The sequence below is a fragment of the Patagioenas fasciata genome, chromosome 34, assembly GCF_037038585.1.
Source record: "Patagioenas fasciata isolate bPatFas1 chromosome 34, bPatFas1.hap1, whole genome shotgun sequence".
Classification (NCBI taxonomy): Eukaryota; Metazoa; Chordata; class Aves; order Columbiformes; family Columbidae; genus Patagioenas; species Patagioenas fasciata.
In genome coordinates this window covers 2,522,846-2,549,412 of record NC_092553.1, presented here as the reverse complement: position 1 = coordinate 2,549,412, position 26,567 = coordinate 2,522,846, and the positions used below count along the sequence as shown (strand labels likewise).

The window sequence follows — 26,567 nt, the reverse complement described above, 5'->3', positions numbered from 1 at the left end:
CCCTGTCCCCAATGTCCCCAGGTCCCCTGTGTGTCCCCACATGTCCCCGTGTGTCCCCCTGTTCCCATGTGTCCCCCTGTCCCAGCTCCCCCACCCCCATTGTCCCCATTGTCCCCATTGTCCCCAGTTTCCCCAGTCTCCCCCATCCCCGTTGTCCCCAGTGTCCCCATCCCCAGCATCCCCAGTTTCCTCCCATTGTCCCCAGTTCCCCCATCCCCATCATCCCTATTGTCCCCAGTGTCCCCCCTTGTCCCCATTGTCCCCAGTTCCCCCATCCCCATTGCCCCCAATGTCCCCCATTGTCCTCAGTTCCCCCATCCCCATTGTCCCCATTGTCCCCCGTTCCCCCATCCCCATTGTCCCCAGTGTCCCCAGTTCCCCCATCCCCATTGTCCCCAGTTTGTCCCATTGTCCCCAGTTCCATTGTCCCCAGTGTCCCCCCCATTGTCCCCATTGTCCCCAGTTCCCCCATCCCCATTGTCCCCATTGTCCCCATTGTCCCCCGTTCCCCCATCCCCATTGTCCCCAGTTTCCCCCCATTGTCCCCAGTTCCCCCATCCCCATTGTCCCCAGTGTCCCCAGTTCCCCCATCCCCATTGTCCCCAGTTTGTCCCATTGTCCCCAGTTCCCCTTGTCCCCAGTGTCCCCCCCTTGTCCCCATTGTCCCCAGTTCCCCCATCCCCCTTGTCCTCAGTGTCCCCCCCTTGTCCCCATTGTCCCCATTGTCCCCCCGTTGTCCCCAGTGTCACCGGTTCCCCCGTTCCCCTTGTCCCCAGTGTCCCCCCCTTGTCCCCCTTGTCCCCCCGTTGTCCCCAGTGTCACCGGTTCCCCGGCCGGGCTCCACGCTGGGGTCGGTGATGAGCGGCAGCAGCTGCCCCGTGATTGGGTGACGCAGGCGGCGCCCGTGCAGGTGCTGCGGGGGGCGGGGTCAGCGCAGGACACGCCCCCTTCACAAGCCCCACCCATCCCGTAAGCCCCACCCATCCCGTAAGCCCCACCCACCGCACTGGCCCTTTAAGACCAGCTGGGGTTTGCCTGCCCCCTGGCCCCGCCCCATCTCTAAAGCCCGCCCCTTCCCAGTAGCCCCGCCCCCCAGGCTCCAGACCACGCCCCTTGTCTTTAAGCCCCGCCCCCTGGCTCTGAACCCCATCTCCAATCCCCGCCCCTTGCATCCAAACCCCACCCCCATCCATAACCCACACCCCCTTCGGAAGCCCCGCCCCCGTCCTTGAACCCCGCCCCCCCGGGGAAGTCCCGCCCCTTCTCAGGAGCAAGGACCCATCTCTAAGCCCCACCCCTTTCCCCAAGCTCCGCCCCTCATCACAAGCCCCGCCCCCTGGCTCTGAACCCCATATCTGAGCACACCCCCCTCCGGAAGACCCGCCCCTTATCCCCAAACCACGCCCCCGTCTCCAAACTCCGCCCCATTCCAATCCCCGCCTCTCATTTCCAAACCCCGCCCCTTACCCCAAACCCCGCCCCTTATCCCCAAACCCCACCCCTTACCCCAAACCCCGCCCCTTACCCCAAACCCCGCCCCTTACCCCAAACCCCGCCCCCTACCCCAAACCCCGCCCCTTACCCCAAACCCCACCCCTTACCCCAAACCCCGCCCCTTATCCCAAACCCCGCCCCTTACCCCAAACCCCGCCCCTTACCCCAAACCCCACCCCTTACCCAAAACCCCGCCCCATATCCCCAAACCCCACCCCTTACCCCAAACCCCGCCCCTTATCCCCAAACCCCACCCCTTACCCCAAACCCCACCCCTTACCCCAAACCCCACCCCTTACCCCAACCCCCCCAGCCCTTATCCCCAAACCCCACCCCTTACCCCAAACCCCGCCCCTTATCCCCAAACCCCGCCCCTTACCCCAAACCCCGCCCCTTACCCCAAACCCCGCCCCTTACCCCAAACCCCGCCCCTTACCCCAAACCCCACCCCTTACCCCAAACCCCGCCCCTTACCCCAAACCCCGCCCCTTACCCCAAACCCCACCCCTTACCCCAAACCCCACCCCTTACCCCAAACCCCACCCCTCACCACAAACCCCACCCCTTACCCCAAACCCCGCCCCTTACCCCAATCCCCGCCCCTTACCCCAAACCCCACCCCTTACCCCAAACCCCACCCCTTACCCCAAACCCCGCCCCTTACCCCAAACCCCGCCCCTTACCCCAAACCCCGCCCCTTACCCCAAACCCCACCCCTTACCCCAAACCCCACCCCTTATCCCAAACCCCACCCCTTACCCCAAACCCCGCCCCTTACCCCAAACCCCGCCCCTTACCCCAAACCCCGCCCCTTACCCCAACCCCCCCAGCCCTTATCCCCAAACCCCACCCCTTATCCCAATCCCCTCCCATTCCCCAAACCCCGCCCCCCGAAGCCCCGCCCCCGTAAGCCCCGCCCCCCAAGCCCCGCCCCTCACCGTGTAGCGGGGGTCCCCGGGGTTCACGGCCACGGCCACGTCCCCCAGGGTGGTCTCGGGACGAGTGGTGGCAACGGGGACCTCGAGGTCTGGGGACACGGGGACGGTTGGGGACACTTGGGGACAATGGGGACACTGGGGGACACTTGGGGACAAAGGGGACAGTGGGGGACATGGGGACACTTGGGGACATTGGGGGGACATGGGGACACAGGGACATGCAGGGACATGGGGGGACACAGGGACATGGGGACACTCGAGGACATGGGGACACACAGGGGAGACTTGGGGACATGGGGACACTCAGGGGAGACTTGGGGACATGGGGACACGCAGGGACATGGGGACACTCGGGGACAATGGGGGGGACACTTGGGGACATGGAGACACTGGGGGACATGGGGACACTCAGGGGAGACTTGGGGACATGGGGACACTGGGGGACATGGGGGGCACGTGGGGACACTTGGGGAAATGGGGACACTCGGGGACATGGGGATATGGGGACACTTGGGGACATTGGGGGGACATGGGGACACAGGGACACGCGGGGACATGGGGACACTCGAGGACATGGGGACACTGGGGGACATGGGGACACTCAGGGGAGACTTGGGGACATGGGGACACGCAGGGACATGGGGACACTTGGGGACAATGGGGGACACTTGGGGACATGGTGGGGACACAGGGACATGGGGGGACATGGGGACACCTGGGGACACTTCGGACATGGGGGGACATTGGGGACAGACAAGAGGACACTCGGGGACACTTTGTGGACACATTTGGGACACTTGGGGACATTTGGGGACACTTGGGGACACTTTGGGGACACTTGGGGACACATTGGGGACACTTGGGGACACTTGGGGACACATTGAGGACACTTGGGGACATCTGGGGACACATTGGGGACACTTGGGGACACTTGGGGACACATTGGGGACACATTGGGGACACACTGGGGACACTTGGGGACACATTGAGGACACTTGGGGACATCTGGGGACACATTGGGGACACATTGGGGACACTTGGGGACACTTGGGGACACATTGGGGACACATTGGGGACACACTGGGGACACTTGGGGACACTTGGGGACACATTGGGGACACATTGGGGACACTTGAGGACATTTGGGGACACATTGGGGACACTTGGGGACACATTGGGGACATTTGGGGACACATTGGGGACACTTTGGGGACACTTGGGGACACATTGGGGACACATCGGGGACATTTGGGGACACTTGGGGACACTCGGGGACACATTGGGGACACTTGGGGACACTTTGGGGACACTTGGGGACACTTTGGGGACACACTGGGGACATTTGGGGACATTTGGGGACACATTGGGGACATTTGGGGACACATTGGGGACACTTGGGGACACATTGGGGACACATTGGGGACACACTGGGGACACTTGGGGACACATTGGGGACACTTTGGGGACACTTTGGGGACACTTGGGGACACATTGGGGACACTTGGGGACACATTGAGGACACTTGGGGACATCTGGGGACACATTGGGGACATTTGGGGACACTTGGGGACACATTGGGGACACATTGGGGACACTTGAGGACATTTGGGGACACATTGGGGACACATTGGGGACACACTGGGGACACTTGGGGACACTTTGGGGACATTTGGGGACACATTGGGGACATTTGGGGACATCTGGGGACACATTGGGGACACTTGGGGACACTTGGGGACACACTGAGGACACTTTGGGGACACTGGGGACACATTGGGGACACTTGGGGACATTTGGGGACACTTTGGGGATACTTTGGGGACACTTGGGGACACTTTGGGGACATTTGGGGACACTTTGGGGACACTTGGGGACACACTGGGGACACTTTGGGGACACTTGGGGACACTTTGGGGACACATTGGGGACATTTGGGGACACTTGGGGACACTTTGGGGACACATTAGGGACATTTGGGGACACATTGGGGACACACTGGGGACATTTGGGGACACTCGGGGACACTTGGGGACACACTGGGGACACTTTGGGGACACTTGGGGACACTTTGGGGACATTTTGGGGACATTTGGGGACACTTGGGGACACATTGGGGACACTCAGGGACACTTGGGGACATTTGGGGACACTTGGGGACACTCTGGGGACACTTTGGGGGCATTTGGGGACACACTGGGGACACTTTGGGGACACTTTGGGAACATTTGGGGACACATTGAGGACACTTGGGGACATCTGGGGACACTTTGGGGACACTTTGGGGACACTTGGGGACACTTTGGGGACATTTGGGAACACATTGGGGACACTTGGGGACACATTGGGGACACTTTGGGGACATTTGGGGACACTTGGGGACACATTGGGGACACATTGGGGACACTTGGGGACACATTGGGGACACTTTGGGGACACTTGGGGACACATTGGGGACACTTTGGGGACATTTGGGGACACTTGGGGACACACTGGGGACATTTGGAGACACATTGGGGACACTTGGGGACACATTGGGGACACATTGGGGACACACTGGGGACACTTGGGGACACATTGGGGACACTTTGGGGACACTTTGGGGACACTTGGGGACACATTGGGGACACTTGGGGACACATTGAGGACACTTGGGGACATCTGGGGACACATTGGGGACATTTGGGGACACTTGGGGACACATTGGGGACACATTGGGGACACTTGAGGACATTTGGGGACACATTGGGGACACATTGGGGACACACTGGGGACACTTGGGGACACTTTGGGGACATTTGGGGACACATTGGGGACATTTGGGGACATCTGGGGACACATTGGGGACACTTGGGGACACTTGGGGACACACTGAGGACACTTTGGGGACACTGGGGACACATTGGGGACACTTGGGGACATTTGGGGACACTTTGGGGATACTTTGGGGACACTTGGGGACACTTTGGGGACATTTGGGGACACTTTGGGGACACTTGGGGACACACTGGGGACACTTTGGGGACACTTGGGGACACTTTGGGGACACATTGGGGACATTTGGGGACACTTGGGGACACTTTGGGGACACATTAGGGACATTTGGGGACACATTGGGGACACACTGGGGACATTTGGGGACACTCGGGGACACTTGGGGACACACTGGGGACACTTTGGGGACACTTGGGGACACTTTGGGGACATTTTGGGGACATTTGGGGACACTTGGGGACACATTGGGGACACTCAGGGACACTTGGGGACATTTGGGGACACTTGGGGACACTCTGGGGACACTTTGGGGGCATTTGGGGACACACTGGGGACACTTTGGGGACACTTTGGGAACATTTGGGGACACATTGAGGACACTTGGGGACATCTGGGGACACTTTGGGGACACTTTGGGGACACTTGGGGACACTTTGGGGACATTTGGGAACACATTGGGGACACTTGGGGACACATTGGGGACACTTTGGGGACATTTGGGGACACTTGGGGACACATTGGGGACACATTGGGGACACTTGGGGACACATTGGGGACACTTTGGGGACACTTGGGGACACATTGGGGACACTTTGGGGACATTTGGGGACACTTGGGGACACACTGGGGACATTTGGAGACACATTGGGGACACTTGGGGACACATTGGGGACACATTGGGGACACATTAGGGACATGTGGGGACACTTGGGGACACTTGGGGACATTTGGGGACACATTGGGGACACTTGGGGACACATTGGGGACACTTTGGGGACATTTGGGGACACTTGGGGACACACTGGGGACATTTGGAGACACATTGGGGACACTTGGGGACACATTGGGGACACTCAGGGACACTTGGGGACACATTGGGGACATTTGGGGACACACTGGGGACACTTTGGGGACACTCGGGGACACTTTGGGGACACTTTGGGGACATTTGGGGACACTTGGGGACATTTGGGGACACTTGGGGACACTTGGGGACACTCACCGTCCTCTCCCTCCACGGGGTAGGCGAAGGTGACAAGGACACCAAAGGTGACGGGTTGGGGACACCCAGGGACGCGCAGGGACGTGGGGCCCGAGAGCTCCCGCCACTCCACCTGGGGACATTGGGGACACTTTGGGGACATTGGAGACACTTTGGGGACATTTGGGGACACTTGGGGACACCCTGGGGTCACTTTGGGTTCACTCTGGGGTCACTTTGGGGACATTTGGGGACACTTGGGGACACTCTGGGGTCACTTTAGGGAGACTTTGGGGACGCTCTGGGGGTCACATTGGTGACATCTGGGGACATTTGGGGCCACTCTCACCTCCACATCCCCCAGCGCCCAATGCAGGGACACTCTGGGGACATCTGGTGACACTTGGGGACATTTGGGGACACTTGGGGACACCCTGGGGTCACTTTGGGTTCACCCTGGGGTCACTTTGGGGACATTTGGGGACACTCTGGGGTCACTTTGAGGTTACTTTGGTGACATTTGGTAACACTTGGGGACACTTTGGTGACATTTGGGGACACTTGGTGACACTTGGGGACACTCTGGGGTCCCTTTGGGGCCACTTGGGGCCACTTTGGTGACATTTGGGGTCACTTGGTTGTCATTTGGGGTCACTCTGGGGTCACTTTGGGGACATTTGGTGACACTCAGGGACACTTGGTGACACTTGGGGACACCCTGGGGTCACTTTGGGGACACTTTGGGGTCACCTTGGGTTCACTCCGGGGCCACTTTGGTGGCATTTGGGGCCACTCTGGGGACATTTGGTGACACTTGGTGACACTTGGGGACACTCTTGGTGACACTCGGTGACACTCTGGGGTCCCTTTGGGGCCACTTTGGTGACATCTGGGGTCACTTTGTTGCCATTTGATGACATTCGGTGACATTTGGGGTCACTCTGGGGTCACTTTGGGGACATTTGGTGACACTCAGGGACACTTGGGGACACCTGGGGTCACTTTGGGGACACTTTGGGGACACCTTGGGTCACTTTGGGGCCACTTTGGTGGCATTTGGGGCCACTCTGGGGACATTTGGTGACACTCGGTGACACTTGGGGACACTCTTGGTGACACTCGGTGACACTTGGGGACACTCTTGGTGACACTCGGTGACACTTGGGGACACTCTGGGGTCCCTTTGGGGCCACTTTGGTGACATTTGGGGTCACTTTGGGGTCCCTTTAGTGACATTTGGGGACACTTGGGGACACTTGGGGACACTCTGGGGTCCCTTTGTGCACACTTGGGGCCACTTTGGTGACATTTGGGGTCACTTGGTTGTCATTTGGGGTCACTCTGGGGTCATTTTGGGGACATTTGGTGACACTCGGTGACACTTGGGGACACTCTGGGGTCCCTTTGGGGCCACTTTGGTGACATCTGGGGTCACTTTGTTGCCATTTGATGACATTCGGTGACATTTGGGGTCACTCTGGGGTCACTTTGGGGACATTTGGTGACACTCAGGGACACTTGGGGACACCTGGGGTCACTTTGGGGCCACTTTGGGGTCACCTTGGGTTCACTCCGGGGCCACTTTGGTGGCATTTGGGGCCACTTGGGGCCACTCGGGGCCACTCTGGGGACATTTGGTGACACTCGGTGACACTTGGGGACACTCTTGGTGACACTCGGTGACACTTGGGGACACTCTGGGGTCCCTTTGGGGCCACTTTGGTGACATTTGGGGTCACTTTGGGGTCCCTTTGGCGACATTTGGGGACACTCAGTGACACTTGGGGACACCCTGGGGTCCCTTTGGGCACACTTGGGGCCACTTTGGTGACATTTGGGGTCACTTGGTTGTCATTTGGGGTCACTCTGGGGTCACTTTGGGGACATTTGGTGACACTCAGGGACACTTGGGGACACCTGGGGTCACTTTGGGGCCACTTTGGGGTCACCTTGGGTTCACTCCGGGGCCACTTTGGTGGCATTTGGGGCCACTTGGGGCCACTCGGGGCCACTCTGGGGACATTTGGTGACACTCGGTGACACTTGGGGACACTCTTGGTGACACTCGGTGACACTTGGGGACACTCTGGGGTCCCTTTGGGGCCACTTTGGTGACATTTGGGGTCACTTTGGGGTCCCTTTGGCGACATTTGGGGACACTCAGTGACACTTGGGGACACCCTGGGGTCCCTTTGGGCACACTTGGGGCCACTTTGGTGACATTTGGGGTCACTTGGTTGTCATTTGGGGTCACTCTGGGGTCACTTTGGGGACATTTGGTGACACTCAGGGACACTTGGGGACACCTGGGGTCACTTTGGGGCCACTTTGGGGTCACCTTGGGTTCACTCCGGGGCCACTTTGGTGGCATTTGGGGCCACTCGGGGCCACTCTGGGGACATTTGGTGACACTCGGTGACACTTGGGGACACTCTTGGTGACACTCGGTGACACTTGGTGACACTCTGGGGTCCCTTTGGGGCCACTTTGGTGACATTTGGGGTCACTTTGGGGTCCCTTTGGCGACATTTGGGGACACTTGGGGACACTTGGGGACACTCTGGGGTCCCTTTGGGCACACTTGGGGCCACTTTGGTGACATTTGGGGTCACTTTGTTGTCATTTGGGGTCACTCTGGGGTCACTTTGGGGACATTTGGTGACACTCAGGGACACTTGGTGACACTTGGGGACACCCTGGGGTTCCTTTGGGGCCACTTTGGTGACATTTGGGGTCACTTGGTTGTCATTTGGGGTCACTCTGGGGTCACTTTGGGGACATTTGGTGACACTCAGGGACACTCGGTGACACTTGGGGACACTCTGGGGTCCCTTTGGGGCCACTTTGGTGACATTTGGGGTCACTTTGGGGTCCCTTTGGCGACATTTGGGGACACTCAGTGACACTTGGGGACACCCTGGGGTCCCTTTGGGCACACTTGGGGCCACTTTGGTGACATTTGGGGTCACTTGGTTGTCATTTGGGGTCACTCTGGGGTCACTTTGGGGACATTTGGTGACACTCAGGGACACTTGGGGACACCTGGGGTCACTTTGGGGCCACTTTGGGGTCACCTTGGGTTCACTCCGGGGCCACTTTGGTGGCATTTGGGGCCACTCTGGGGACATTTGGTGACACTCAGTGACACTTGGGGACACTCTGGGGTCCCTTTGGGGCCACTTTGGTGACATTTGGGGTCACTTTGGGGTCCCTTTGGCGACATTTGGGGACACTTGGTGACACTTGGTGACACTCGGTGACACTCTGTGGTCCCTTTGGGGCCACTTTGGTGACATCTGGGGTCACTTTGTTGCCATTTGATGACATTTGGTGGCATTTGGGGCCACTCTGGGGACATTTGGTGACACTCGGTGACACTTGGGGACACTCTGGGGTCCCTTTGGTGACATTTGGGGTCACTTTGGGGTCCCTTTAGTGACATTTGGGGACACTTGGGGACACTTGGGGACACTCTGGGGTCCCTTTGGGGCCACTTTGGTGACATTTGGGGTCACTTTGGGGTCCCTTTAGTGACATTTGGGGACACTTGGTGACACTTGGGGACACTCTGGGGTCCCTTTGGGCACACTTGGGGCCACTTTGGTGACATTTGGGGTCACTTGGTTGTCATTTGGGGTCACTCTGGGGTCACTTTGGGGACATTTGGTGACACTCAGGGACACCTGGGGACACTTTGGGGTCACCTTGGGTTCACTCTGGGGCCACTTTGGTGGCATTTGGGGCCACTCTGGGGCCACTTGGTGACACTCGGTGACACTTGGGGACACTCTGGGGCCACTCTGGGGCCACTTGGTGACACTCGGTGACACTTGGGGACACTCTGGGGTCCCTTTGGGGCCACTTTGGTGACATTTGGGGTCACTTGGTTGTCATTTGGGGTCACTCTGGGGTCACTTTAGGGACATTTGGTGACACTCAGGGACACTTGGGGACACCTGGGGTCACTTTGGGGACACTTTGGGGCCACTTTGGGGTCACCTTGGGTTCACTCCGGGGCCACTTTGGTGGCATTTGGGGCCACTCGGGGCCACTCTGGGGACATTTGGTGACACTCAGGGACGCTCGGGGACACTCGGGGACACTCGGTGACACTTGGGGACAGTTGGGGACAGTTGGGGACACCGGCGCCCACCTCCACGTCGGCCAGCGCGCTCTGCAGGGCGCAGCTCCAGGTCACCAAGCGCTGGTCGCGCCGGATCAGCCCCGAGTGGTGCAGCCGGACAAAGGCGCCCGTCACCGCCCCCGAGAAAGCCTGGGGACACCATGGGGACATTGGGGACACCATGGGGGACACCATGGGGGACATTGGGGACACCATGGGGACACCATGGGGTACACTTGGGACACCCCTGGGGTCAGCCCTGGGGCCATTGGGGCCATTGGGGACACCATTGGGGACACTGGGACCACCTGGGTTCATCCCTGGGGACATAGGGGACACCATTGGGGACATTGGGGACACCATTGGGGACACCACTGGGGACATTGGGGACACCCCTGGGGCCATTGGGGCCATTGGGGACACCATTGGGGACATTGGGGACACCCCTGGGTTCATCCCTGGGGACATAGGGGACACCATTGGGGACATTGGGGACACCCCTGGGTTCATCCCTGGGGACATAGGGGACACCACTGGGGACATTGGGGACACCCCTGGGTTCATCCCTGGGGACATTGGGGACACCACTGGGGACACCACTGGGGTCATTGGGGACATTGGGGACACCATTGGGGACACTGGGGCCACCTGGGTTCATCCCTGGGGACATTGGGGACACCATTGGGGACATTGGGGACACCATTGGGGACACCATGGGGGACACTTGGGACACCCCTGGGGTCAGCCCTGGGGCCATTGGGGCCATTGGGGACACCATTGGGGACACTGGGGCCACCTGGGTTCATCCCTGGGGACATTGGGGACACCATTGGGGACATTGGGGACACCATTGGGGACACCACTGGGGACATTGGGGACAGCATTGGGGACATTGGGGACACCATTGGGGACACCACTGGGGACATTGGGGACAGCATTGGGGACATTGGGGACACCCCTGGGTTCATCCCTGGGGACATTGGGGACACCACTGGGGACAGCATTGGGGACATTGGGGACACCATGGGGACACCATGGGGTACACTTGGGACACCCCTGGGGTCAGCCCTGGGGCCATTGGGGCCATTGGGGACACCATTGGGGACACTGGGGCCACCTGGGTTCATCCCTGGGGACATTGGGGACACCATTGGGGCCATTGGGGACACCCCTGGGGACATTGGGGACACCACTGGGGACATGGGGACATCCCTGGGGACACTGGGGTCACCACTGGGGATCAGCCCTGGGGACACTGGGGACATTGGGGACACCATTGGGGACACTGGGGACAGCCCTGGGGACATTGGGGACACCATTGGGGACATTGGGGACATTGGGGATGTTGGGGACACCATTGGGGATGTTGGGGACACCATTGGGGACGTTGGGGACACCACTGGGGACATTGGGGACACCATTGGGGATGCTGGGGACACCACTGGGGATGTTGGGGACACCATTGGGGATGCTGGGGACACCATTGGGGACATTGGGGACACCATTGGGGATGTTGGGGACACCATTGGGGACGTTGGGGACACCACTGGGGACATTGGGGACACCATTGGGGATGTTGGGGACACCACTGGGGATGTTGGGGACACCATTGGGGATGTTGGGGACACCATTGGGGACATTGGGGACACCATTGGGGATGCTGGGGACACCACTGGGGATGTTGGGGACACCACTGGGGACATTGGGGACACCATTGGGGATGCTGGGGACACCACTGGGGACATTGGGGACACCATTGGGGATGTTGGGGACACCACTGGGGATGTTGGGGACACCATTGGGGACGTTGGGGACACCATTGGGGATGTTGGGGACACCCCTGGGGCCATTGGGGACACCATTGGGGACGTTGGGGACACCATTGGGGATGTTGGGGACACCCCTGGGTTCATCCATGGGGACATTGGGGGACACTTGGGGACACTGGGGACATCCCTGGGTTCATCCCTGGGGACATTGGGGACACCACTGGGGACACCACTGGGGTCATTGGGGCCATTGGGGACACCATTGGGGACATTGGGGACACCCCTGGGTTCATCCCTGGGGACATAGGGGACACCATTGGGGACATTGGGGCCACTGGGGACACCATTGGGGATCAGCCCTGGGGACACTGGGGAGAACATTGGGGACATTGGGGACACGACTGGGGACATGGGGACACCATGGGAGACATTGGGGACACCCCTGGGGACATTGGGGACACCCCTGGGTTCATCCCTGGGGACATTGGGGACACCATTGGGGACACTGGGGACACCCCTGGGTTCATCCCTGGGGACACTGGGGACATTGGGGACACCACTGGGGCCATTGGGGACACCATTGGGGACATTGGGGACATTGGGGACACCATTGGGGACGTTGGGGACACCACTGGGGACGTTGAGGACACCATTGGGGATGTTGGGGACACCACTGGGGATGTTGGGGACACCACTGGGGACGTTGGGGACACCATTGGGGATGTTGGGGACACCATTGGGGACGTTGGGGACACCACTGGGGATGCTGGGGACACCACTGGGGATGTTGGGGACACCACTGGGGGCGTTGGGGACACCATTGGGGACGTTGGGGACACCACTGGGGATGTTGGGGACACCATTTGGGATGTTGGGGACACCACTGGGGACATTGGGGACACCATTGGGGACATTGGGGACACCATTGGGGATGTTGGGGACACCATTGGGGACATTGGGGACACCATTGGGGATGCTGGGGACACCATTGGGGACATTGGGGACACCATTGGGGACATTGGGGACACCATTGGGGATGTTGGGGACACCATTGGGGATGTTGGGGACACCACTGGGGACATTGGGGACACCATTGGGGATGTTGGGGACACCCCTGGGTTCATCCATGGGGACATTGGGGGACACTTGGGGACACTGGGGACATCCCTGGGTTCAGCCCTGGGGACATTGGGGACACCACTGGGGACACCACTGGGGTCATTGGGGACATTGGGGACATTGGGGACACCCCTGGGTTCATCCCCGGGGACATTGGGGACACCACTGGGGACACTGGGGACACCCCTGGGTTCAGCCCTGGGGACATTGGGGACATTGGGGACACCATTGGGGACACTGGGGACACCATTGGGGATGTTGGGGACACCCCTGGGTTCATCCCTGGGGACATTGGGGGACACTTGGGGACACTGGGGACATCCCTGGGTTCAGCCCTGGGGACATCGGGGACATTGGGGACATTGGGGACACCATTGGGGACATTGTGGAAACCCCTGGGGACACTGGGGACACCATTGGGGACACTGGGGCCACCTGGGTTCATCCCTGGGGACATAGGGGACACCATTGGGGATGTTGGGGACACCACTGGGTTCAGCCCTGGGGACATTGGGGACACCTGTGGACCCCCCTCAGGACACTGGGGACATTGGGGACACCATTGGGGACAGCACTGGGGACATTGGGGACACCACTGGGTTCATCCCTGGGGACATTGGGGACACCTGTGGACCCCCCTCAGGACATTGGGGACATTGGGGACACCATTGGGGACATTGGGGACACCACTGGGGACATTGGGGACACCACTGGGTTCATCCCTGGGGACACTGGGGACATTGGGGACACCACTGGGGACATTGGGGACACCCCTGGGGTCAGCCCTGGGGCCATTGGGGACACCATTGGGGACATTGGGGACACCCCTGGGTTCAGCCCTGGGGACATCAGGGACACCATTGGGGACACTGGGGCCACCTGGGTTCATCCCTGGGGACATAGGGAACACCATTGGGGACATTGGGGACACCCCTGGGGACATTGGGGACACCACTGGGGACATGGGGACATCCCTGGGGACACTGGGGTCACCACTGGGGATCAGCCCTGGGGACACTGGGGACATTGGGGACACCATTGGGGACACTGGGGACAGCCCTGGGGACATTGGGGACACCATTGGGGACATTGGGGACATTGGGGATGTTGGGGACACCATTGGGGATGTTGGGGACACCATTGGGGATGTTGGGGACACCACTGGGGATGTTGGGGACACCATTGGGGACATTGGGGACACCATTGGGGACATTGGGGACACCACTGGGGACGTTGGGGACACCATTGGGGATGTTGGGGACACCACTGGGGATGTTGGGGACACCATTGGGGACATTGGGGACACCATTGGGGATGTTGGGGACACCATTGGGGACGTTGGGGACACCATTGGGGATGTTGGGGACACCACTGGGGACGTTGGGGACACCACTGGGGACGTTGGGGACACCATTGGGGATGTTGGGGACACCACTGGGGATGCTGGGGACACCACTGGGGACGTTGGGGACACCATTGGGGACGTTGGGGACACCACTGGGGATGCTGGGGACACCACTGGGGACGTTGGGGACACCATTGGGGACGTTGGGGACACCACTGGGGATGCTGGGGACACCACTGGGGACGTTGGGGACACCATTGGGGACGTTGGGGACACCACTGGGGATGCTGGGGACACCACTGGGGACGTTGGGGACACCATTGGGGATGTTGGGGACACCCCTGGGGCCATTGGGGACACCATTGGGGACGTTGGGGACACCACTGGGGATGTTGGGGACACCACTGGGGATGTTGGGGACACCACTGGGGACGTTGGGGACACCATTGGGGACATTGGGGACACCCCTGGGTTCATCCATGGGGAAACTGGGGGACACTTGGGGACACTGGGGACATCCCTGGGTTCATCCCTGGGGACATTGGGGACACCACTGGGGACACCACTGGGGTCATTGGGGACACCATTGGGGACATTGGGGCCACTGGGGACACCATTGGGGATCAGCCCTGGGGACACTGGGGAGAACATTGGGGACATTGGGGACACGACTGGGGACATGGGGACACCATGGGGGACATTGGGGACACCCCTGGGGACATTGGGGACACCCCTGGGTTCAGCCCTGGGGACACTGGGGACACCACTGGGGACATTGGGGACACCCCTGGGTTCATCCCTGGGGACACTGGGGACATTGGGGACACCACTGGGGCCATTGGGGACACCATTGGGGACATTGGGGACATTGGGGACACCATTGGGGACGTTGGGGACACCACTGGGGACGTTGAGGACACCATTGGGGATGTTGGGGACACCACTGGGGATGTTGGGGACACCACTGGGGACGTTGGGGACACCATTGGGGATGTTGGGGACACCATTGGGGACGTTGGGGACACCACTGGGGATGCTGGGGACACAACTGGGGACGTTGGGGACACCATTGGGGACGTTGGGGACACCACTGGGGACATTGGGGACACCACTGGGGATGTTGGGGACACCATTGGGGATGTTGGGGACACCATTGGGGACATTGGGGACACCATTGGGGATGCTGGGGACACCATTGGGGATGCTGGGGACACCATTGGGGACATTGGGGACACCATTGGGGATGTTGGGGACACCACTGGGGACATTGGGGACACCATTGGGGATGTTGGGGACACCCCTGGGTTCATCCCTGGGGACATTGGGGGACACTTGGGGACACTGGGGACATCCCTGGGTTCAGCCCTGGGGACATTGGGGACACCACTGGGGACACCACTGGGGTCATTGGGGACATTGGGGACATTGGGAACACCCCTGGGTTCATCCCCGGGGACATTGGGGACACCATTGGGGACACTGGGGACACCCCTGGGTTCAGCCCTGGGGACATTGGGGACATTGGGGACACCATTGGGGACATTGGGGACACCATTGGGGATGTTGGGGACACCCCTGGGTTCATCCCTGGGGACATTGGGGGACACTTGGGGACACTGGGGACATCCCTGGGTTCAGCCCTGGGGACATCGGGGACATTGGGGACATTGGGGACACCATTGGGGACATTGTGGAAACCCCTGGGGACACTGGGGACACCATTGGGGACACTGGGGCCACCTGGGTTCATCCCTGGGGACATAGGGGACACCATTGGGGACATTGGGGACACCCCTGGGTTCAGCCCTGGGGACATTGGGGACACCTGTGGACACCCCTCAGGACACTGGGGACATTGGGGACACCATTGGGGACAGCACTGGGGACATTGGGGACACCACTGGGTTCATCCCTGGGGACATTGGGGACACCTGTGGACCCCCCTCAGGACATTGGGGACATTGGGGACACCATTGGGGACACCACTGGGGACATTGGGGACACCACTGGGTTCATCCCTGGGGACACTGGGGACATTGGGGACACCACTGGGGACACTGGGGATAGCATTGGGGACATTGGGGACACCCCTGGGTTCATCCATGGGGCCACTGGGGACAACATTGGGGACATTGGGGGCCACTGGGGGCACCACTGGGGACATTGGGGACACCCCTGGGTTCATCCCTGGGGTCATTGGGGCCATTGGGGACCCTCGGGGACACTTGGGGACATTGGGGACATGGGGGCCACTCACGGGGTCCATGGTGAAGGTGCAGCGGCTCCAGTCCAGCGAGGCCCCCAGCGCCCGCAGCTGCTGCAGGATCTGGTCCCCGTGCCTGGGGACAGCGGGGGACAGAGGTGACAATGGGGTGACAATGGGGGACACCGGGGGGACAATGGGGGGACAATGGGGGGGACACCGGGGGGACATTGGGGTGACCCCAGGGTGGCAATGGGCTCACAATGGGGGGACAGAGGTGACCCCAGGGTGGCAATGGGGTGACAATGGGTGACAATGGGGGGACAGAGGTGACAATGGGGTGACAATGGGGTGACAGAGGTGACAATGGGGTGACAATGGGGGGACAATGGGGGACAATGGGGGACAATGGGGGACAATGGGGGGACATTGGGGTGACCCCAGGGTGGCAATGGGCTCACAATGGGGGGACAGAGGTGACCCCAGGGTGGCAATGGGGTGACAATGGGGGACAATGGGGGGACAGAGGTGACAATGGGGTGACAATGAGTGACAATAGGGTGACAAGGGGTGACACTGGGGTGACAATGGGGGGACAATGGGGGACAATGGGGGGACACCGGGGGGACATTGGGGTGACCCCAGGGTGGCAATGGGCTCACAATGGGGGGACAGAGGTGACCCCAGGGTGGCAATGGGGTGACAATGGGTGACAATGGGGGGACAGAGGTGACAATGGGGTGACAATGGGGGGACAATGGGGGACAATGGGGGACAATGGGGGGACACCGGGGGGACATTGGGGTGACCCCAGGGTGGCAATGGGCTCACAATGGGGGGACAGAGGTGACCCCAGGGTGGCAATGGGGTGACAATGGGTGACAATGGGGGGACAGAGGTGACAATGGGGTGACAATGGGGGGAGAATGGGGGACAATGGGGGACAATGGGGGACAATGGGGGGACATTGGGGTGACCCCAGGGTGGCAATGGGCTCACAATGGGGGGACAGAGGTGACCCCAGGGTGGCAATGGGGTGACAATGGGTGACAATGGGGTGACAGAGGTGACAATGGGCTGACAATGGGGGGACAATGGGTGACAATGGGGTGACAATGGGTGACAACGGGGGGACAGAGGTGACAATGGGGTGACAATGGGGGGACAATGGGGGACAATGGGGGACAATGGGGGGACACCGGGGGGACATTGGGGTGACCCCAGGGTGGCAATGGGCTCACAATGGGGTGACAGAGGTGACCCCAGGGTGGCAATGGGGTGACAATGGGTGACAATGGGGGGACAGAGGTGGCAATGGGGTGACAATGGGGGGACAATGGGTGACAATGGGGTGACAATGGGGGGACAATGGGGGACAATGGGGGACACCGGGGGGACATTGGGGTGACCCCAGGGTGGCAATGGGCTCACAATGGGGGGACAGAGGTGACCCCAAGGTGGCAATGGGGTGACAATGGGTGACAATGGGGGGACAGAGGTGACCCCAGGGTGGCAATGGGGTGACAGAGGTGACAATGGGGTGACAGTGGGGGATAATGAGGTGACAATGGGGGGACAATGAGGTGGCAATGGGGTGACAGAGGTGACACTGGGGGTGTCACTGAGGTGCCAGAGGTGACAATGGGGTAACAATGGGGTGACAGAGATGACACTGGGGTGCCAGAGGTGACATTGGGGGGACACTGGGGGTGACACCGGGGTGCCAGAGGTGACACTGGGGTGCCAGAGGTGACATTGGGGGGACACTGGGGGTGACACCGGGGTGCCAGAGGTGACATTGGGGTGACATTGGGGGTGACACTGGGGTGCCAGGGGTGACACTGGGGTGACACTGGGGGTGACACCGGGGTGCCAGAGGTGACACTGGGGTGACACTGGGGGTGACACTGGGGTGCCGGGGGTGACACTGGGGTGCCAGAGGTGACACTGGGGTGACACTGGGGGTGACACCAGGGTGCCAGGGGTGACAATGGGGTGACACTGGGGGTGACATTGGGGTGACAGAGGTGACATTGGGGTGCCAGAGGTGACACTGGGGTGACACTGGGGTGCCAGAGGTGACATTGGGGTGCCAGAGGTGACACTGGGGTGACACTGGGGGTGACACCGGGGTGCCAGGGGTGACACTGGGGTGCCAGAGGTGACATTGGGGTGCCAGAGGTGACATTGGGGTGCCAGAGGTGACACTGGGGTGACACTGGGGGTGACACCGGGGTACTGGGGGTGACACTGGGGTGCCAGAGGTGACATTGGGGTGCCAGAGGTGACACTGGGGTGACACTGGGGGTGACACCGGGGTACTGGGGGTGACACTGGGGTGCCAGAGGTGACATTGGGGTGCCAGAGGTGACACTGGGGTGACACTGGGGGTGACACCGGGGTGCCAGGGGTGACACTGGGGTGACACTGGGGGTGACACCGGGGTGCCAGAGGTGACACTGAGGTGACACTGGGGGTGACACCGGGGTGCCAGGGGTGACACTGGGGTGCCAGAGGTGACACTGGGGTGACACTGGGGGTGACATCGGGGTACTGGGGGTGACACCGGGGTGCCAGGGGTGACACTGGGGTGACAGAGGTGACACTGGGGTGACACTGGGGGTGACACCGGGGTGCCAGGGGTGACACTGAGGTGCCAGAGGTGACACTGGGGTGACACTGGGGGTGACACCGGGGTGCCAGGGGTGACACTGAGGTGCCAGAGGTGACACTGGGGTGACACTGGGGTGACACCGGGGTGCCAGGGGTGACACTGAGGTGCCAGAGGTGACACTGGGGTGACACTGGGGGTGACACCGGGTGCCAGGGGTGACACTGGGGTGGCACTGGGGGTGACACTGGGGTGACACTGGGGGTGACACTGGGGTGACAGAGGTGATATTGGGGTGACACTGGGGGTGACACCGGGGTGCCAGAGGTGACACTGGGGTGACACTGGGGGTGACACTGAGGTGACACTGGGGGGTGACACTGGGGTGCCAGAGGTGACATTGGGGGGACACTGGGGGTGACACCGGGGTACTGGGGGTGACACTGGGGTGCCAGAGGTGACACTGGGGTGACACTGGGGTGACACCGGGGTGCCAGAGGTGACACTGGGGTGACAGAGGTGACATTGGGGTGACACTGGGGGTGACACCGGGTGCCAGGGGTGACACTGGGGTGACACTGGGGTGACACTGAGGTGACACTGGGGTGGCACTGGGGGTGACACTGGGGTGACAGAGGTGCCATTGGGGTGACACTGGGGGTGACATCGGGGTGCCAGGGGTGACACTGGGGTGACACTGGGGTGACAGAGGTGATATTGGGGTGACACTGGGGGTGACACCAGGGTGCCAGAGGTGACACTGGGGTGCCAGGGGTGACACTGGGGTGCCAGAGGTGACATTGGGGTGACAGAGGTGACACTGGGGTGACACTGGGGGTGACACCGGGGTGCCGGGGGTGACACTGGGGTGACACTGGGGGTGACACCGGGGTACTGGGGGTGACACTGGGGTGACAGAGGTGACACCGGGGTGCCAGAGGTGACACCGAGGTGACACCGGGGTGGCCGTTGTCCCCTCACCGCTGTCTCCAGTCCCAAACGGCCTCCAGCAGCTGCTCGGGGGGGACGTCCTGGCGCCGCAGCCCCCGCCGCTGCCACAGCCAGCGCTCCACCACCGCCTGGGGACACGGGGACACAGGGGGGACACATTGGGGACACAGTGGGGACATGGGGACACCAGGGGGGACAGCAATGGGGATACATGGGGACAATGGGGACCCATGGGGGATACATGGGGACTCACTGGGGACACATTAGGGACACATTGGGGACTCACTGGGGACTCATTGGGGACCCATGGGGACAATGGGGACCCATGAGGGATACATGGGGACTCATTGGGACACATGGGGACTCATTGGGGACCCATTGGGGACTCATTGGGGTCCCATTGGGGACTCATTGGGACACATGGGGACTCATTGGGGACACATTAGGGACACATTGGGGACTCACTGGGGACTCATTGGGGACCCATGGGGACAATGGGGACCCATGAGGGATACATGGGGACTCATTGGGACACATGGGGACTCATTGGGGACCCATTGGGGACTCATTGGGGTCCCATTGGGGACTCATTGGGACACATGGGGACTCATTGGGGACACATTAGGGACACATTGGGGACCCATGGGGACTCATTGGGACCCATTGGGGACTCATTGGGGTCCCACTGGGGACACATTGGGACACATGGGGACCCATGGGGGACACATGGGCACATTGGGGACTCACTGGGGACTCATTGGGACACATGGGGACTCATTGGGGACAATGGGGACTCACTGGGGACTCATTGGGACACATGGGGACTCATTGGGGTCCCACTGGGGACTCATTGGGGACACATTAGGGACTCATTGGGGTCCCATTGGGGACACATTGGGACACATGGGGACCCATGGGGGATACATGGGCACATTGTGGACATTGGGGACAATGGGGACTCACTGGGGACTCATTGGGACACATGGGGACTCATTGGGGACCCATGGGGACTATGGGGACTCATTGGGACCCATTGGGGACTCATTGGGGTCCCACTGGGGACTCACTGGGGACACATTGGGACACATGGGGACCCATGGGGGATACATGGGCACATTGTGGACATTGGGGACAATGGGGACTCACTGGGGACTCATTGGGACACATGGGGACTCATTGGGGACCCATGGGGACTATGGGGACTCATTGGGACCCATTGGGGACTCATTGGGGTCCCACTGGGGACTCACTGGGGACACATTGGGACACATGGGGACCCATGGGGGATACATGGGCACATTGGGGACTCACTGGGACACATGGGGACTCACTGGGGACTCATTGGGGACCCATGGGGACAATGGGGACCCATGAGGGATACATGGGGACTCATTGGGGACAATGGGGACTCATTGGGACTCATGGGGACTCAGTGGGGACCCATTGGGGACTCACTGGGGACACATTGGGACACATGGGGACCCATGGGGCACGGGCACATTGGGGACTCATTGGGGACAATGGGGACTCACTGGGGACTCATTGGGACCCATGGGGACTCATTGGGGACAATGGGGACTCATTGGGACCCATTGGGGACTCATTGGGGTCCCACTGGGGACTCACTGGGGACACATTGGGACACATGGGGACCCATGGGGGATACATGGGCACATTGGGGACTCATTGGGGACAATGGGGACTCACTGGGGACTCATTGGGGACCCATGGGGACAATGGGGACCCATGAGGGATACATGGGGACTCATTGGAGACAATGGGGACTCATTGGGACCCCACTGGGGACTCATTGGGGACATATTAGGGACACATTGGGGTCCCACTGGGGACTCATTGGGACACATGGGGACTCATTGGGGACCCATGGGGACAATGGGGACTCATTGGGACCCATTGGGGACTCATTGGGGTCCCACTGGGGACTCACTGGGGACACATTGGGACACATGGGGACCCATGGGGGATACATGGGCACATTGGGGACAATGGGGACTCATTGGGGTCCCACTGGGGACACATTGGGACACATGGGGACCCATGGGGGATACATGGGCACATTGGGGACTCATTGGGGACAATGGGGACTCACTGGGGACTCATTGGGGACCCATGGGGACAATGGGGACCCATGAGGGATACATGGGGACTCATTGGGGACAATGGGGACTCATTGGGACTCATGGGGACTCAGTGGGGACCCATTGGGGACTCATTGGGACACATGGGGACTGATTGGGGTCCCACTGGGGACTCATTGGGGACTCATTGGGACACATGGGGACTCATTGGGGTCCCACTGGGGACTCATTGGGGACACATTAGGGACACATTGGGGACCCATGGGGACAATGGGGACTCATTGGGACCCATTGGGGACTCATTGGGGTCCCACTGGGGACTCACTGGGGACTCATTGGGGACACATTGGGGACATGGGGACATGAGGGGGGACAGCAATGGGGACAGCAATGGGGATACATGGGGACTCGTTGGGGACCCATGGGGGATACATGGGGACTCACTGGGGACACATTAGGGACACATTGGGGACCCACTGGGGACTCATTGGGGACCCATGGGGACAATGGGGACCCATGAGGGATACATGGGGACTCATTGGGGACCCATTGGGGACTCATTGGGACACATGGGGACTCATTGGGACACATTGGGGACTGATTGGGGTCCCACTGGGGACTCATTGGGGACACATTAGGGACACATTGGGGACCCATGGGGACTCATTGGGACCCATTGGGGACTCATTGGGGTCCCACTGGGGACACATTGGGACACATGGGGACCCATGGGGGACACATGGGCACATTGGGGACTCACTGGGCACATTGGGGACTCACTGGGGACTCATTGGGACACATGGGGACTCATTGGGGTCCCACTGGGGACTCATTGGGGACACATGAGGGACACATTGGGGACCAATGGGGACTCAGTGGGGACCCATGGGGACAATGGGGACTCATTGGGGTCCCACTGGGGACACATTGGGACACATGGGGACCCATGGGGGATACATGGGCACATTGGGGACACATTGGGACACATGGGGACTCATTGGGGTCCCACTGGGGACTCACTGGGGACTCATTGGGGACACATTGGGGACATGGGGACATGAGGAGGGACAGCAATGGGGACAGCAATGGGGATACATGGGGACTCGTTGGGGACCCATGGGGGATACATGGGGACTCACTGGGGACACATTAGGGACACATAGGGGACACACTGGGGACTCATTGGGGACCCATGGGGACAATGGGGACCCATGAGGGATACATGGGGACTCAGTGGGGACCCATTGGGGACTCATTGGGACACATGGGGACTCATTGGGGACTCACTGGGGACTCATTGGGGACACATTAGGGACACATTGGGGACCCATGGGGACTCATTGGGGACTCACTGGGGACTCATTGGGACACATTGGGGACTCATTGGGGTCCCACTGGGGACTCAGTGGGGACACATTAGGGACACATTGGGGACCCATGGGTACTCATTGGGGTCCCACTGGGGACTCACTGGGGACACATTGGGACACATGGGGACCCATGGGGGATACATGGGCACATTGGGGACTCATTGGGGACAATGGGGACTCATTGGGGTTCCATTGGGGACACATTGGGGATACATGGGGACTAATTGGGGACTCATTGGGGACAATGGGGACTCATTGGGGTCCCACTGGGGACTCACTGGGGACACATTGGGACACATGGGGACCCATGGGGGATACATGGGCACATTGGGGACTCATTGGGGACTCATTGGGGACAATGGGGACTCACTGGGGACTCATTGGGGACACATTAGGGACACATTGGGGACCCATGGGGACAATGGGGACTCATTGGGACCCATTGGGGACTCATTGGGGTCCCACTGGGGACCCACTGGGGACACATTGGGACACATGGGGACCCATGGGGCATGGGCACATTGGGGACTCATTGGGGACTCATTGGGGACAATGGGGACTCACTGGGGACTCATTGGGACACATGGGGACTCATTGGGGTCCCACTGGGGACTCATTGGGGACACATTAGGGACACATTGGGGACCCATGGGGACAATGGGGACTCATTGGGACCCATTGGGGACTCATTGGGGTCCCACTGGGGACTCACTGGGGACACATTGGGACACATGGGGACCCATGGGGGATACATGGGCACATTGGGGACTCATTGGGGACAATGGGGACTCATTGGGGTTCCATTGGGGACCCATTGGGGACTCATTGGGGACAATGGGGACACATTGGGGATACATGGGGACTCATTGGGGACAATGGGGACACATCGGGGATACATGGGGACTCATTGGGGATAATGGGGACTAATTGGGGACTCATTGGGGACAATGGGGACACATTGGGGGCAACAGGGACTCATTTGGAGTCACTGGGGACACATTGGGGCTCATTGGGGACAATGGGGACTCATTGGGGACAATGTGGACCCCTTGGGGTCCCATTGGGGACTCATTGGGGACCCATTGGGGATTCATTGGGACTCACTGGGACAATGGGGACCCATGGGGGATACACGGGGACATTCGGGACACATTGGGACTCATTGGGGATACATTGAGGACCCATTGGGGATTCATTGGGGGACTCATTGGGGACAATGGGGACTCATTGGGATTCACTGGGCTCCCATTGGGGACTCATTTGGGACACATTGGGGACTCATTAGGGACTCATTGGGACTCATTGGGGACACACTGGGACAATGGGGACCCATGGGGGATACATGGGGGCAATGGGGACCCATTGGGACTCATTCGGGTCCCACTGGGGATACATGGGGGACACATGGGGACAATGGGGACCCATGGGGGATACATGGGGACATTGGGGACTCATTGGGGACTCACTGGGGACAATGGGGACTCATTGGGGTCCCATTGGGGACTCATTGGGGATTCATTGGGGACTCATTGGGACTCATTGGGACGCATGGGGACTCATTAGGGATACATTGGGGACCCATTGGGGACTCATTGGGGACAATGGGGACCCATTGGGACTCATTGGGGTCCCACTGGGGATACATGGGGGACACATGGGGACAATGGGGACTCATGGGGGATACATGGGGACATTGGGGATATTGGGGACTCATTGGGACTCACTGGGATTCATTGGGGACTCATTGGGGTCCCATTGGGGACAACGGGGACTCATTGGGGACTCATTGGGGACAACGGGGACTCATTGGGAGTCATTGGGATTCATTGGGGACTCATTGGGGACAATGGGGACTCATTGGGAGTCATTGGGGTCCCACTGGGGATACATGGGGGACACATGGGGACAATGGCGACCCACGGGGGATACACGGGGACATTGGGGACCCGTTGGGGACACTGGGGACACATTGGGACTCATTGGGGACACATCGGGGTCCCATTGGGGACTCATTGGGGGCAATGGGGACCCATTGGGACTCATTGGGGTCCCACTGGGGATACACGGGGGACACATGGGGACAATGGGGACCCATGGGGGATACATGGGGACAATGGGGACACATTGGGGACCCACTGGGACACATTGGGACTCACTGGGGACTCCTTGGGGTCCCACTGTGGTCCCATTGGGGACTCATTGGGGGCAATGGGGACCCATTGCGACTCATTGGGGTCACATTGGGGACCCATGGGGGACTCATTGGGACAATGGGGACCCATGGGGGATACATGGGGACAATGGGGACACATTGGGACTCATTGGGGACACACTGGGGACTCATTGGGGTCCCATTGGGGACTCATTGGGGACACATTGGGGACCCATTGGGACACATTGGGACTCATTGGGGACACATTGGGGACTCATTGGGGACTCATTGGGGACCCACTGGGGTCCCATTTGAACTCATTGGGACTCATTGGGGACAATGGGGACACATTGGGACTCATTGGGGACTCATTGGGGTTCCATTGGGGATACATGGGGGACCCATGGGGACAATGGGGAC

At 60.5% G+C, this 26,567-nt stretch overlaps 1 protein-coding gene across 1 annotated transcript in view; it reads right to left on the bottom strand.

Annotated features, from left to right (window-relative positions):
- Nucleotides 1-26,567, bottom strand: part of VARS2 (valyl-tRNA synthetase 2, mitochondrial) — a 72,602-nt gene that overhangs the window by 30,688 nt on the left and 15,347 nt on the right. Inside the window, exons 5-10 of the mRNA XM_065862105.2 lie at nucleotides 20,557-20,654; nucleotides 17,019-17,100; nucleotides 10,559-10,678; nucleotides 6,427-6,538; nucleotides 2,433-2,521; nucleotides 823-913 (exon numbers count right to left, since the gene is read on the bottom strand). Coding sequence (XP_065718177.2) covers nucleotides 823-913; nucleotides 2,433-2,521; nucleotides 6,427-6,538; nucleotides 10,559-10,678; nucleotides 17,019-17,100; nucleotides 20,557-20,654 — 592 coding nt within the window. The remainder of the gene's footprint in view (nucleotides 1-822; nucleotides 914-2,432; nucleotides 2,522-6,426; nucleotides 6,539-10,558; nucleotides 10,679-17,018; nucleotides 17,101-20,556; nucleotides 20,655-26,567) is intronic.